This window comes from Crocuta crocuta, unplaced genomic scaffold (assembly GCF_008692635.1).
Source record: "Crocuta crocuta isolate KB4526 unplaced genomic scaffold, BGI_CrCroc_1.0 scaffold143, whole genome shotgun sequence".
NCBI classification, from domain to species: Eukaryota; Metazoa; Chordata; class Mammalia; order Carnivora; family Hyaenidae; genus Crocuta; species Crocuta crocuta.
In genome coordinates, this window is record NW_027529175.1 from 4,967,301 (window position 1) to 4,982,958 (window position 15,658).

The 15,658-nt window shown below is 54.2% G+C and overlaps 2 protein-coding genes and 1 long non-coding RNA gene across 3 annotated transcripts in view; 2 read left to right on the forward strand and 1 right to left on the reverse strand.

Annotated features, from left to right (window-relative positions):
- Nucleotides 1-5,854, forward strand: part of NUP50 (nucleoporin 50) — a 16,664-nt gene extending 10,810 nt beyond the window's left edge. The window contains exons 6-9 of the mRNA XM_077758010.1: nt 3-308; nt 2,311-2,392; nt 4,496-4,614; nt 5,491-5,854. Coding sequence (XP_077614136.1) covers nt 3-308; nt 2,311-2,392; nt 4,496-4,614; nt 5,491-5,693 — 710 coding nt within the window. The 3' untranslated portion in view covers nt 5,694-5,854. The remainder of the gene's footprint in view (nt 1-2; nt 309-2,310; nt 2,393-4,495; nt 4,615-5,490) is intronic.
- Nucleotides 1-15,658, forward strand: part of FAM118A (family with sequence similarity 118 member A) — a 246,590-nt gene that overhangs the window by 135,396 nt on the left and 95,536 nt on the right. The window lies entirely within an intron of this gene.
- Nucleotides 14,900-15,652, reverse strand: LOC144226583 (uncharacterized). Its single transcript, XR_013333688.1, has 2 exons — nt 15,373-15,652; nt 14,900-15,311 (listed from the first exon to the last, which is right to left on the reverse strand). It is a non-coding gene; the product is annotated as an uncharacterized LOC144226583 (long non-coding RNA).

A 15,658-nucleotide genomic window follows, 5' to 3' on the forward strand; every position in this document is an offset into this window, starting at 1 on the left:
GTCCCAGCAGGAGTCTGCGTTTTTGTTTCACGGCAGCAAAACCGAGGACGCGTCTGAAAAGAAGACCGAGGCGGATTCCGAAAAGAAGGTGGACCCGTTGGTGGGAGCAGCGAGTGCCTCGTTCAGCTTTAGCAAGAAGATCGATGGTTCCGTCTTGGGCTCCTTAAACTCGGGCCCACTGACTGGGTTTTCATTTTCCTCCGGAAACTCCAGCTTTTTTGGCAAAGATATGAGCCAGAAGAAACCGGCCTCTTCCCTGTCCTCGGAGACCCCGGAGGAGCCCGCAGGCGGCAGTGACGAGCGCAAAGGTAACGACGCGGCCGGGCCGTCCTCTAAGTCGGCTCCAGGCGTGTCTGCTCGGTGTGCAGTGGCGCGAGCGTGGGTGTGTGTTTCAGGCAGACCTGGACTCACGCTGTGACTGTCATTTCCTAGACGCGACCCCAGACGAAGTTGGCCAGCTGTTTTGGAGTCCGTTTCCCTATTTGTAGAAGGGAGGGAGACGGTTTTGTAGAGTTGTTGTAAGGAGTAAGAACTTAAAAATAAGGGGTATAGAAGCATCTGGCACAACAACTTTGAAAATTAGGAAGCAGACGGCTTTGCATATCAAAAATTAAGTGAGGGGCCCTGGGTGGCTCACTCGGCTAAGCGCCTGACTCTTGATTTCGGCTCAGGTCATGATGTCAGGGTCGTGAGATCAAGCCCCACGGTGGGCTCCATGCTGAGCGTGCTTAGGATACTCCTCCTCATCTCCCTCCTCACCTTCCTCTCCCCCTCCCCCTCTCCTGCCCGCACGCTCTCTAAAATAAAAACTGAGTGAATTAATTTCGTTTGAAAATTGTGTCTTATTGAAAGAATTGTTCCTAAACATCTATGGAATTTTTTGTGTCTAGGGGTTTATAGTTGTAGGTGAAGTCTCCTGGCGGAAAAGTACTCCACAGGAAAAAGGTAGACTCTTCTTCGCCACAGGGAACAAATTGACAGGGTTTTCCCTGGATGTGTATGGGTTGCAACCACCTTTCCAGAAGTTTCCACCTAGTGTGGTATGCCCCCAGCCAGGCCTGAGTCACAGGCCCTTCACTCCCTGTTCTTAGCTCTTTGAAAAGAGGGGTTCGCGTCCTACTAATCTCATGTCATCACGTGGTGGCTGTGAACACCCCACGCGTGTGAGGGCACTTCCTCGTAAGTAGGTGGAAAGCACACGCCTCGGACAAGTTAGCTCGGTGAGAGGGAGTTTGCCAGCGAATATTATGTGTCCCTCCTCCTCGGAGCCAGACTCCCGTTATCCCTGTGTGTGGCCTTCAGGGCCCCCCAGCGCACAGCATAACATGAAGGCCTCCCCTCTTATTCCTCTGCCCTAAAGGACCAGTGAAGGGTGGCCCCCGGCCCCGGCATGGCAGGGACCGCAGAGCCCGGGGGAGGGAAGCTCCATCTCGCATGAGGCCCAATGCCTGCTTCTTGTGCTTCCCGTGCTGCTCGTTTGACGCGTCAGAAAGACGTAGCTGTTAAAGGACCGCGGTGGCCGGGCCGGCCCTGGACAACCCAGTTCAGGACTGCCTTTCTTTTGAGCCGGAGCACCAGCAGGGGGCGACCCAGAGGCCCAGAGCGGGGGAGGGAATCCCTCCATGGGGCTCCATCTCATGACATCTCATGCCTTCTTAAAATGCAAATCTTACGACTTTGAATTGTTTGAGCACCAGAATTATTGCTATTTAGTTTACTGACTTTCCGGATACACTTTCTCCAGAGGATGTTACTTGCATCTAATAGCTGGGGCCCTGGGCTAGGTCAGGGAGGGGACCCGTGGGACCCGAGCCCCAGAGGTGTGGCAGTTTAGACAGAGCCTGCTTCCCCACAAGGGTGGTTTCTCTGACAACTCGCCCTGTAAACAATTTTATCTCGTGTTGATTATTCCTTAGCGGGACGATGAGACATGGTCACGGGAGCTTTTGGGGCTGAAGGCGATAGAGGCCCAGCTGAAGTCTTCTCCAGTGGGTAATCTTGAGTCCGTGTGGGGCTTGATTGGTTATTTCCCTGTTAAAATTTGGGCACTGAATTGTAAGTAAGTGTCCATCACTTTTCACCTCAAGGCTTTCTACAGGTCAACATCTAGAAGAGAGAAGCAGGGTCCTATTAAAAACTACTCTAATATTTTCATAAAATCATTAAAATCCAGTGAGTCCTCCGCTCCCCCCCCCCCCCAGTGNTACGTGCGATTTGGGGGTTGAGGTATTGCGGGGGAGAGAACTTGTGTTGTTACGTTGTTAAGCTCTTGGTTTGACTTTTACTGAGTTAGTCTTGTTTTTATAAAAGGCGGAGACGAAGAGGAGAATGATGAACCACCCAAAGTAGTAGTTACCGAAGTGAAAGAAGAAGATGCGTTTTACTCCAAAAAGTAAGTGAGATCCCCGGGCACACACTTGGCGCGCGCGTCTTCAGGGACGTGCCAGGTGGCCTCATGAGGAGATGCCGGGCGCCCCACCCGGGCCTGCCTGCGCCTGCTCTTTGAGCTGGAACGAGGAACAATTCTTGACCTGTGTGTTTAAAACAGACATTCTAGAAATTTCCTGCTGGGCATTCCTACTCTTTGTTATTTTTGTTCTTTCCTGCCTTTTTTTTTCTTTGAGAGGGCAAGAAAGCCAGTGGGGGAGGGGCAGAGAGAGACTCCCAGGCGCCTCTGGCCCTGTCATCCCAGAGCCCAACGCGGGGCTCGACCCCACAGACTGTGAGATCACGACCTGAGCCAAAGTTGGACACTTGACTGACTGAGTCCCCCAGGTGCCCTGTTCTTTCCTGCTTTCAAAGTGCTTTAGGGGCACCTGGGGGGCTCAGGTGGTTAAGCGTCCGACTTTGGCTCAGGTCATGATCTCACGGTTCGTGGGTTCGAGCCCCGCGTCGGGCTCTGTGCTGACAGCTCAGAGCCTGGAGCTGCTTCACATTCTGTGTCTCCCTCTCTCTCTGACCCTCCCCTGCTAACGCTGTCTCTCTCTCTCTCTCTCTCTCTCTCTCTCTCTCTCAGAAATAAACAAAACAGTAAAAAAAAATTTTTAAATTAAAAAAAAACCAAAGTGCTTTAGGCACAGGTCTTTCTGTGCTGGACCCTCCCCATCTCCTCTCGGGCTTCGCTCCTTCCTCCTCCTCCCTTCTGTGCCCTTCCTCCTCCCTGCAGAGTCCCCTCCTCGCTGGTTTCTGATCTGATTTGACTCCCGCTCTTGGTCAGGCGGCCTCCTCCCTTCCTGGAGACGTGGTTGGCCCTTGTGGCTTTTCTCAGCCAGCAAGTTCTGCATGTGACTGTCCCTTGGTCTTTTCCCCCCAGTGAAGAGTGTTGTTCAGGGGTTTTTTGTTTTGTTTGTTTTTATATGAGAGCGGTTGCTTTCAGAAGAAAGATTGGGGAAAATTTTGAATTCTCTCATCGCGGTGAAATGAGATTAGTACTTTTAACAGAGATATTTACAGAAAATTCATTTGTGCCATTTTAGAAGCTTCCCTAACATGCGTTTTTCTAAGTAACAAAAATTTCAGATTGAGTCCATTTTCATAACAAATCACCGTAGCCTGTGAAGTTCGCAAGTTTCTGAGAACTTTTAAGAATCCAACAGTTCCTTCTGCTTGTTCTTATTTAATTACACACATGAAACGAAGGAGTGACCTGACCTAAGATTCTCTCCTAATCGGAACAGATCAAAGGAGCAGGCGGTGGTTTGGGTTGTGTGTGGGCCCGAGGAGACGTGGGGCGGCAGGGCGGGGAGGCGTCCGATGGCCTTACTGGGATGTCGGCCTTGCTTAAGAACGTTTTCCAGAATTTGAGCGTTTGGTAGCCCAAAACCCGAAGGAGTCCCGAAGAGGCTTCAAAAATAAGTAGGAAAAGAGGGAAGAGAGATGGGGGCACAGTGTCCCGTATTTGTTCCTGCCCTTAAAGGACCAGCTCGGCCTCTTGAGCTCGGGGCCAGAGGAGCACAGCGGACACGTGTGGGCCGCTTAGCTGTGCTCGTGACTGAATTGAGAAAAGACCGTTTTAGAAGTGTTATTTTAAAAGTTGTATGTGACCCACTATTTTATTTTTTTGAGAGCCAGTGGCAATTCAATTTTAATTTTAGAGAGCTTGAAAGCGGGTGCCTGTGTGCACGGGGCAGAGGGGGAGGGTCCCAAGTAGGCCCCGTGCCTCACGACCTGAACTGAGATCAAGAGTCGGACAGGGGCGCCTGGTGGCTTAGTCGGTTAAGCGTCCGACTTTCGCTTAGGTCATGATCTCGCGGTTCGTGGGTTCNCCAGGCGCCCCACCCTGAGCCACTATTTTAGTAATCGGGGGAAATGAGGGAAGGGTTCTAGAACATCTAAGCACTTTGCTTATTCTGATTGGTGCCCAGGCCCAGTCTGAGTCAGGGATTCCGCTGCTCCTTTCATGCGGGTCTTTGCGCACAGGTGTGAACAGTGGTTGTCTGAACCTGTGACTTGGTTTGTCTTCGGAGTGTCTGATTATACCTGTTCTTTCCCGCAGGTGTAAACTCTTTTACAAGAAAGACAACGAGTTTAAAGAAAAAGGTGTGGGTACTTTGCATTTAAAACCTACAGCAAATCAGAAGACACAACTCTTAGTGCGGGCAGACACCAATTTAGGTGCGTATCTTTTCAAGGGGCCCAAATCCTAACCTCATGGTCTGTAAAAAGCCCCACTCGAGCAGTCACTGAGCTCGCGTGCACCGGTGTGTCTGGGGGGTGGGCTAGCAGACCCAGCGCATCGTGTGCTTCCTGGTTGTTTACAGATTTAGTCGGGGGACATGCAGGGGAATGTAGGTGTGTTGAAAACTGTAGCCAAGAAGTCACCAAAACAGTTTTCACTTTACTTGGTGTTAGAAATGTGATGAAGAAGCTGTCGGTGAAGTGGGTGGTTTAATAAACACAGAAGGGGAATGAACCGTTTGGAGGACTCTGGTTTATGTAGGAAGTGAACTTGAACGCGTTGCAGCTTCGCCCTCAGAGCAGCCCATGGGCACGAGGAGTGGGGAGGGCCTGGAGGGGCTGGGGCAGGTCTGAGACGAAGTGGTGGGCAGCCCTGGGCCCTACCAGGCCAGGTCGCAGAAACTTCCGTGTGGCTCTTTTGCTGAGCTTGACACATGGTGACATCTTGTGGTACTAGCGCCCCNCCTCGGACGGAGGTTTCTTTGCTGACCATTTTGCCTCTATTCCAGTGACCTTGTGAAGGGGTCATGGAAGAACGGACGCCGCTCAGCGGGCCTGGCCGCTACGGCGGGGCCATAGGGATGGGGCAGGAGGGGCGGAGGGCGGTTTCCCCACAGTTGGGCTGAGGCCTCCGCACCAGGGAGCCGGTGCCCTTTCTGTGACCTTCCTGATGCCCCCCACCCCCCACCCCACCGTGTGAGATGGGTTAAGTTGAAGAGGGCTTCGAGATTGAACGTTTCACATATTAAAGCTGTAGTCTCGGGCCTGTGGTCTGTGTGATTTCGATGTACCTTTTCCTTTGTTTAAATGCAGGCAACATACTGCTGAACGTCCTGATTCCGCCCAACATGCCGTGCACGCGGACGGGGAAAAACAACGTACTTATTGTGTGTGTCCCAAACCCACCCATCGATGAGAAGAATGCCACCGTCCCGGTCACCATGTTAATCCGGGTGAAAACAGGCGAGGACGCAGATGAGCTGCACAAAATTTTACTGGAGAAAAAGGATGCCTGAACGCCCGCCCTCTGAGGAGTTGGTGCCAAGCTGCTGCCCCCGCCGCCCTTCACCGAGCCGGTCAGTCCTCCTCTCCTTCCTCTGACCTTCCAAGGACTCGCGGAGAACGTAAAACTTCTGTGAGGAAGATGAATGTGGCCAATAAAACCTTTAAATGTTAAGTGTCAAGAAACTATTCTCCCTTCTTAAGAACTATCTAATGTGTAAAATAATGTTTGAATGAAATTTTTTGGAAGATTTTTAATGTTCATTTATTAAACTGACCGCAAGTGATTTCTTAACAGACTAAAATCAGGGTATCGATTAGACTTCCCAAAGGCTGTTCCAGTCCCCGGGTGTCGGGGGCTGCTGCCTCTGTCGACGAGGAGTCCCGGCAGCCGCGTCCAGAAGGAAGCTTGCCTGTGGCGTCCTCTCTGGGGGGCGTGGCTGATTGGGGAGAACAGCGCCCGTTTCCAAATGAATCATGCTACTGGCCGTGGCAGCTGCGTTTTTCCTTTGCTGTTAAAGCTGAACCTTCAATACCAAATGTCCCCTCAGCACTAGAGGCGTTAGCTTTTGATTTGCAGACGTAGGCCTTGTGGCCCTGTGGCCGCGTTACCTGATGCTGGAGCTGCTCTTTGGTTTTAAAAGGAAGCCAGTAGCTTGCTCTTCGGTTAGTTGATCGGGTTTTATAGTGTCATTCCTGAGGCGCTGTTCCCAGCGCACCGCCTGCAGGCAAGTAGAATGGGGGGTGGTGTCAGGAGTGAGGTTTTTAAAGCACAAATTTGGTAGCTTATGTTGATAGATCACAGACAGCAAACCCCGGTAAAAAAGAAAATTAAGTCAAAGAGTGCGGTACAAAAGAAAGCGAAATCTGCCCTAGTTAATTTGTGCCATGAGGAACCCTGTGCATCCCCGAGCCACTCACCAGCCCTCGGAGCTCTGACTACACGAGTCGTGTGCGCGCTCCAGGAAGCGTGCACCGAAGTCATGGAATCGAAATGGGGTGTGCAGATTTTGCCTTTAACTCCAAACAGGGGTGTGTTACTGTGTCTGATGAGTTTCCATGGACTTTTTTAAGAGTTAGACGTTCAGTTCGTCCACTTGGGAGGAAGCCCCGGTTACGCACGAGAAGAGCACGTCGCGTCCCCACTGCGGTTTGGTGTCTACTCCCGGCTGCCTTGCAAGACTCTGGGCACGTGAATTAGATGCAGATTTAATGTTTAAGTGTCTACTTTCATTCCTCACTAATCATTTAATGATCTTGTTTTAAAGGCTCAGGGTCCGTGCCTGAGGGCTCACATTTGTATATTCTGATCTTCAGCACAGAGAATGTCTTCTGACTTAGAAAGGAACAGTACAGTAACTACAGATAGGACAGTTGATTTTTTAAAGAAAAGAATCTATAATTCTTAGATTTAAAGGGGGGCAGGGAAACTGTTTTATGATCAGCTGTGTGAACTCAGACGCTTGAAGTGTGGTAGTCGGCCCAACATTGAGCGTGAGTCTCGTACTTGTTTTCTCGTTCCGGTGAGAGAATGTGGCCCCGGCGTGTGACTGGACAGATACCCGGAGAGATGCTTCCACTTCGCGGGGTGTGGGCGGCCTCCGCCATCGGGAGAACTAGGGAGGAGTAGCGGGCGCTGCTGCGTTGTCTTTTTAGAACCGAGAACGTGGGTGAGCTTTTGTGACTGGTCATCTGTAGGAAGCGGGCGGGTGACCCGGGGAGGCCCTGTTCCTTCGCCTGCGGTCTCTCCGGCCGTTAGGACGAGGTCGCGCGGGGCCCCTGTGTCCTGGCCTCAGCCACCCGTGCTCCTGTGGCCCCCGGGCGCCTGCAGGAGCGCCCAGCCTGTCCGGTGGGATGTTTACCACAGTGGCCCAAAAACATCGGAATTGGGTCACCTCTCAATCCCCTGGAAAAACAGTTCATGTCTCTCCGAATTAGTGGGTATGTGTGGCTTTTTCTTTTCCTGACATTCCCGGCAAACTTGCTGCTATGACTGTCACTGTGAAAGTGACAGTTACAAGGGCGGATGTGACATGTGCGCCGTCGCTCACAACGCGCTCTTTCCTCCATGTCTCTTCTGCATTAGGAACTTTGGCCTCCACTTTGATTATGTACTGACAGAAGAGTCCGAGTGCGTGTGGATTTTACTGTAAAGTCCAAGTGCTTGTGTGTTACCCGGGGGCAGGGCCCCCAGAGAGCTCACCGCCCCCACTGTATGACTAGCTCAGTTCCACCCCGTGGCTTTGGTTAGGTTTATTTTGGACAAAATACTAGGAATTAGGCTTTAAAGTGTCTAATGTAGACAGAAGTGTTTGTATCTAGTTGAAGGATCTGTGATGTGTATCCTCTGTGTGGCCGGAAGGGACGTTTCCACCTTTAATCCTAATCATGCTGCCTCATACCCAGTGGCCTTTTTTTTTTTTACAGCTGGTGTGTGTCCATCTCCTCTTGAGCATCCCCCGTCTTAGAATTACAGGCTGGAAGTGCGTGTCCTGGTTTTAAGGCAGCGCAGGTTGTGTTTTCTGTGGAAGGACAAGTGTGGCCATTGATGAACTGATTTTCTTCTTGAAAAGGATTCTTGTTTTACAATTTCAGTTCTACATCATAGTTTTGATAAGCTGCATGCCAAAAAGATCTACCTGTTCGGAGGTAGAGAAAGCACAGTCCCACCTTATTACTATCCGAGCTCACAACCAGTTGGCACTGAGACCGGCCTTTTTTGCTTTAGTTTTGAAGTTTAAACCAGTCGTTTGCTTTTGAGCGCTCGTCACTCTGGTGGTTCGGAGCAGTGAGGGAGCGTGCACGGGCTAGCGAAGGCTTTGCAGACCAGACGGCTCACTCCCCAGGCCCTGGCTGTTCGTGCTCATTCCGGAAGTGAGAATCTGTGCTCCCAATAGGTGACCCGGAGCGGCCCATCCAGGCCGCGCTCTGCCCGCTGGTACGTCCTTGGCCAGAGGCCATCACGGTAAGGACTCTAGACTGTGCCGATGCGAATGCCATTGTGACGGCTGTAAAACCTCTTAGCAGTCGGATGGGTAAGATGTTTGCTTTCTATTTTACATAGGAAATTGTTTTCTAAACCTAAAATACTTGAACTGTCAGACAATGTAATCTCAATTTGTATTAGTTTTTGAGGAAGTGTAATATCCATGAAATGTGAATAAATGGAAGGTAAACAAAAATCAGTGTTTAACACTTGTATGTTCCTATGATGTTCCTGGTGTTGCCACAAGTCAAGCAGACCAGAGGGGGAAGGGGGGCGGCGGTGCCCAGAAGCCCCCAGGGCGCAGGAAGGTGAGGGGGTGAGGAGGTGAGGAAGTGAGGGGGGTGAGGAGTTGAGGGGGTGAGGAGTGAGGACAGAGGTGAGGACAGACCTGCTTCTCGGCCCGTGTATGCGGCTCAGGCTCCCTCCAAACCACTGGAGTTTGCTGCACTGTTCACATGTTCACCAATGAGTGTCGCAGCGGGTGCGGCTGAGCGTCCCAGTTCCCCGTGGGAAGCACTCTGCCCTCTGCAAACAGCGCCCAGGGCAGACCTCCCGGACGGCCCGCGCTGCGTTTTCCAAAGCCAGGGGTCTGGGCAGGTGCGTGCGCTTCTCACACATAAGTAAATGGAATTGGCATCTGTGTCCGGGTCTCTCTCAGTCAGAAATCTGAACCCTCGTAAGGACATTTTATTTGTTTGGTTATTTTTTAAGTTTTAATGTTTATTTTTAAGAGAGAAAGAGCGTGAGCAGGGGAGGGTCAGAGAGAGAGGGAGACACGGAATCTGAAGCAGCTCCAGGTTCCGAGCTGTCAGCACACAGCCCGACACGGGGCTCGAACCCACCGAGCTGTGAGATCATAACCTGAGCCAAAGTTGGACGCTTAACTGAGCTCCCCAGGCGCCCCTGTGAGAATATTTTAAAACTAAGGATCAAAATGATCAAGAAAAAAATACATTGAGGTTATAGAACTTTACATTCTCAGCAATTTAGAAAAACAACAACGAAGCATTCCCAGATTAAACTGTAACATCAGCTGCGATATGTTTGCAGAGTCCGCCCAGGGCCAGCTCCGCTCCAGGCCGTGCCGGAGGTGTCGCGGGGACAGGCCCAGGACTGACCGAGCTGCCCGCCAGAGTGGCACTCGCCAGCTGGTGCCGTCAGTGGGAGGGCGGTGTCGGAAGAGGGAGCCTGACCCGGAAATGTGCCAGGTCTGTCGTAGGAGCTCGGGGTGGCTGGGCGACCACACGGTCCTCAAGTGTGGTCCCGGCGGCTGCAGCAACTGGGAACTTGCTCAAGCTGCCACCTCCGGGGCCCCTCCCCCAGGCCTGGAAGATCTGGCGTGGGTTTCGGTCTGTGTCTATGACCTCACCTTCACCTTCAGGAGGTGTACGATTCAGTCGTTGGTACAGTCAGTCATGTGCAGCCCTCACCACGAACCCTGCAACATTTTCATCAGTAGCCGCCTGGGTGTTTGCTGCTGGTTCTGACACACGCCTGAGTGTGAGCACCCTGCCCGTGTGTGAGCACCCTGCCCGAGTGTGAGCACCCTGCCCGAGTGTGAGGACCCCGCCCGAGTGTGAGCACCCTGCCTGAGTGTGAGGACCCCGCCCAAGTGTGAGCACCCCAGGTGTGAGGACCCCGCCCGAGTGTGAGCATCTCAAGTGTGAGGCCCCGGGGCTGCTCCTTAGGACTTTTGTTTAAAGATAATCTAGGCGAAGCCCTTGGGGCACATTTCAGGAGTGGGACGGCAGTGACAGTGACTGTAGCCAGGAGCTACGCAGCCTTGTACGTGCACGTCTCGCTCCACACACACCCCGTCCCCCGCCCCGGGACCCGGGGCGGGAGGTGGGGAGTCCGCTTTGTGGTGGAGAAAACCCAGCGTCCGGTTCCACGGACACGTGGGCTCCTCCCACTGTGCTCGAAGGTGCGTGCGTGTGCCTGTCCAAGGACTCCTGGCTTCTGGAATGGACAAGAGCCTCCGAACAAGTTGTTTATTCAAAATATAAACACAGTTCACTGAAAAATCACGGTTATTTCCAACCGGGCAATCCAGTTGTTTTATTAAAGTCAGATTCCAAGATGAAAGACCCTTGATCGACACAAAGGAAAGAAACACCTTGTTACACCTGTCAGCTTTCGTAGAGGCCAAGGTGGGAGGGAATCAACGAATCTGCGAGCAACAGAAGGGACGCCCTTGGATTCCTCGACTCCCAAACCATCACTTTTGCTTCCCCTTTAACCTTCCCAGCCGTTCTGTTGTTTTAACAGCCAAGCACGAAGTCCACCACGTCCACCCACTCACCAGGTGTTTGTACAGCGGACTAGGGTACTATGCGGATTAATTTCTTGGACACTTTCTCCTCCTCCTAATATAAAATTCCCAAAGTCTCCTCTTCCAATCGACATGTTTGTCTAAGCTAGAGCGTGACGATCCCTGAAAGTTCGTCTAGGATGGAGAAAAGAGCCCAAACAGCAGCGTCAGCCTTCAGGGCGCAGCAGGTCACAGGCTGTAACCACGGGAGCTCCCACCCAGTGCCCTCCACAGTCACGACTAAATACCTTCCAGGCGACTTTTCCCTACTGAGCGAGAAGGGGGTTTGATCCCGATGGCAACCAGCCGGGGCCCGCCTGTAGCACGCTCTCCTGCGGGCTGCCCTGGGTGATGCTGCTCCCGACAGTTCTGCTCACGCGCACATTTTGAAGGCAAGGGCTGTCTGCAAGAGGGGTCATCGATGTGACCCTTCTCGCCCTATTTCTACATCTGCATCTTCGTTCCTCTCAGACACCCCACCCCCCGCTTTCACTTCCTGTCCCGTCACCTCCCACCATGGGAACCTGATGCACACCCTGTACCTTAGACACAATTTAGGGATCGTTTGCTCGTGGGAAGCAAAAGCCCCGAGATGCAGAGGCTGCCTCCGTCCGCAACGGCCCGCAGCAGCCTCTGGTGGGTAGAGGCTGCTTGAAAACCTGCAACATGCTCTGCTCGACTCTGCTCTGCAGAGTCTCACGGCAACAGAGAGCCACGGCCCGGAAACCATCTTCCTGAAGGCCAGGCGGCCCGGTGAGAGCCTGCAAACCTGCACTTGAACTTGGGACTCCTCACTCTGCCCCCGTCACGTTCCCACTGCCACGAGGGCTTTGTGAGAGTTTCTCTAGAAATAAAGTGTGGGAGATCTGACGGTGTGGCGGAAGGGCGCGTACTGCCTCACGGGGGCTGGAGCTAAATGGGGACGTGACTCATGTGATCTGGTTTTGCAAATGCTGCCTCTGCCCAAACCATAGGCTCGGGAGCGCCGGTCCAGGCCTGAGCCCCCAGCGCCCAGGAGCCAGGGCCCCCGGGTGGCTGCTGTCCGGCTCCGGCCCTTCCTAAACAGGACCTTGTGTGAAAGCTCCAAAAACCGTTGAAGAAGAAATCTTTGGGGCGGGGGCGCAAATTCAAGTTCAATCACGGAGTTTCTCACATCGCTGTCATATGTCTTTAATCTGAAATACCCATTAAAGGAAAAAAATAACCAAGTACAGATCCACTAGAGGAAAACACAGAGAAAAAAGAAATTTAGTATCCAACATGCAAATCCACCTTCAACAGAAACGCAAAACCCGCACAGCACAGCCCACAGCCAGCGGAGAGCTGCTCAGAACTGGGCTCCGTGCCCGGAAGCTGCCGCTGCTGCCCTGGGAACGCCGCGGACAGACCCTAACATGTCCAGTGATGCCGTCGTGCTGTTTTTGCTAAAATGGATTTTGTAGAAATCGCGTTAGTCAAGCCTCAAGGTCGTGGAAAAAAAAAATCTCAACAGGTTTTCTTTGCAGGGTGGAGTCGTCTCTCACACAGAGTCCGGCTGGAAACCAGAAAAGGTCCCTATTCACACCCACCCCGCCCGGCCCCCTGCGAGGTGAGGAAGTGCGTCGAAGCACAAAGAAGGTAAGGACTGGAAGCTTCCCGCCGGCCCACTGCTCACCGGCCAGAGCTGGGCACCACCGTTATTTCTGGTCTCCTGAGCGCAAAGGACCGGAGCCGCAGAAATAAAGGTGCCCGCTTGCCCTGGGAACCGAGGAAAGCCGCAAACAAACTCTCTCCGTGTGTCTGTGGCTTCCTCCACTTCGAGGGGCTGCCGGCCCTGGAGCTCTGCCCCCTGCCCCAGGGCACCCGATGTCTGGGTGACCTGGCTTCTGAGCATGGGGACCCAAGAGGTCTCCAGGCTATTCATTCTGGAGGCTCAGAGAAAGGACCAGAGGACTCCTCCTCCCACCGGGGGCCAGCAGCAGGTGGAAAAGAGCAAAGGAAAGCAGCCTCGGCCCTGGGGTCACCTCCGGGCCTCTCCAGGAGCCTGGGTCCCCATGGGGTGGTGACGTGTTTTAGGAGAATTCTGCTTTCTGTACAGAGAAGAGAAGCCTGAACAGGAAGAATGAAGGTCATGTCACAAGACCCTGGGGTTTTGACACTGGCTGTGAGACCCACGTTGCAGCTAAGGTGCGGGACGGCCCCAGACGCACGCCGAGCGGAAGCCACCCAGCCTCCTCAACAACGCTGGCGGCTTTTCAGCATGGGACATCCACACAGAATCTTGGCCCGCGCTTTAAGACCTCCAGATTATGGCAGGGTCAAGTGTAGTCCCGTCAGACATCAGGATTTACTGGCCGCACAGGGCCCGCCTTCTGGAATGTCTTTTAACGGGAGAAACAAAAAAAGGTTTCACTTCCCATTTCGGGTCCGCTGGCTACACAGACCCTGGGTGACCAAACCAGCAAGCAGATCCGGGTTCGCCTCTGGTTAGATTCTTTAAAGAAACGGCCACATGAGGAACAAGCCTCCATGTGGCACAGAACTTCACGGGCCTCGAAAAGTCCAAACGTTAGCGCGTCAGAAAACCCGTCCGCCGGCTGCAGAGTGTTTTCCTTTCTGCTCTTCATGGACTGACTGCTCGGTTACTTCTGTCGCAAAGAATATCCTTCTGACATAATGAGCCTCGGCTGTTTCTGGAACAGAAACAGCCCTCCGTGAGGGCTCCCTCAGCTCGGAGGCGCCGAGAGGTGGACTGGAGGTGACATGCCACCCGTCAGACTCCGGGGCGGTGACGTTTCTTTGTCAGGGAGAACTTTCCCGCTCAGGGACGCCTCGGTTCTTCACGGGACAACGGTACTTCGATTCCAGTACCCACTGAAGAAGAGCCGGGCACACTTCCAGAAAAACGCAAGATGGCCTCTCGAGAAGGAAACGCGTGTCGACGCCAGGACCCCCATCCCTCGTTACTTTGGTACTGACGATGTCGGTCGCTTTGAAACACTAAACCTCAGGGCGACAGCTTACTTTCCGGCTCCCGAGCGCCTCTAAAACCAGCATGTTCTACATTCATTCTTCAGGAGGTGAAGGACCGAGGAAAGTGGGCTCCCCCGCACGCGTCTGTGTGTCCCGGGACCGTCGCCGTGTGGTTTCCTCGCCCGCGGGCCGGGCACGACGGTGGCACGGTGCCCGCACAGGCCGGCGCCGCCTTCGCGCTGGGTGTGAACCAGCCAGACCGCCACGGGCGTCTGTTCGCGCGTGTGCCAGGTGGGGGTCGGCTCCGAGCACCCGCCGTCGCACACATTCTGGGGCCCGGCACTCACCTGTGCACAGCAGCACAGCTGGCCCTCGGCTCCCGTGACGCGGGCAGAGCTCGCGTGTCACCTTACGGAGGACGAGTCTGGTGTGCCCGGGGCCCCCCGGGAGTGGGGGCTGAGCCCCAGGGCCTGGCTCCGCAGGGGGACCCCTTCATGCCCCCCCTGGACTTCCACGGGGGAGGCGGCAGGGCCGTGTTTCTCCCCAGACCTGAGTTCCAGGGTCCTAAGACCCCAGATGACCAGGGAGGAAAAAACTCCCAAAGAAAAAGCTGTATTTTAGCCATCCTAGACACAAACTTGGGGACAGCACTTGGGTCCCCTGGGGAGTACTCCTGGAACACGGGGCCGCGCTCCAGCAGTCTGGGGCGAGGCCCGACCCCGTGCTGTCCTGAAACACTGCTCTGGAACGCAAAACCCTGCCGGCAGCGGGGATATAGTCAGAGGATGCGAGATTATTCCGGCCCAGTCCCCACCCACAGGCGCTGGGGGGCGGGGAAGCATCCCACGTCTACCCCGTCCCCAAGCTTGTGCGGGGTGGCCGCCCAACCCAGTCATGCACTGGAACCCTGGAGACTTCAGTGAGGTAGGTGGTATCAGCCCCATTTTACAGGTGGGCAAACTGAGGCAGAATGAAATGCAATAGCTTGCTTTTAATAACAGCATACAAAATCTAGAGAAAGCCCCGACGTAGCCCCTGTTCCCGGAGCCCAGCGCAAACCCCTGGAGCGGGCGCAGAGAGGACAGGTGGGGGCAAGCCCCTGCCAGCCTTCTCTCCTCGCAGAGAGGGTCTCTGTGCACAACCGGAAAAGCTCGCGTATTCCTGGGGACTTCAAACAAGACAACATGGCACCGGACCCGGCTCACAGTTTATTCCCACGGGGCAGGGCAAACGCTTCCGCTCCGGAGAAGGCTCGTGGCTTGGAGGGGAGCACAGCGCGTCATTCCGGGTGGAAACCCCTCCAGCCGGAGCCAGGCTGCTGACACCAACCCCCCCCAGACCAGCCGCGCGGAGGCCCGTTCGGCTTTGCCTCAGTGGGCTGGTCTGAGAAATGGGACCAGCACACTCAGTCAAAGNTCTCTGTCTGGCGACCCAGCTGTCCCACCTGCCCTCAGAGTCCAAATTCTGCGGGTCACACCAGCCGAGGCGCAGAGCGGGAGGTCTCCAAGGTGGAGGTGTGTGTGTTGGTGATGCTCTTTGGCTGGAAGCAAAGGCCATTCTGGCAGGACCGGGGCCTGTCTGCTCAGCTCGAGGCCTTTCTGGCACCAGGCGTGGGGTGAGGTATTCCCAGCCCAGGGCAAAACCCTCAACAGCCGTGTGCCCCGTGTCTGGCCCCGCAGTGACCCACTTAGAACCAAGCGGTGAACAAGGGGGGCGGGGGGGTCAGGACT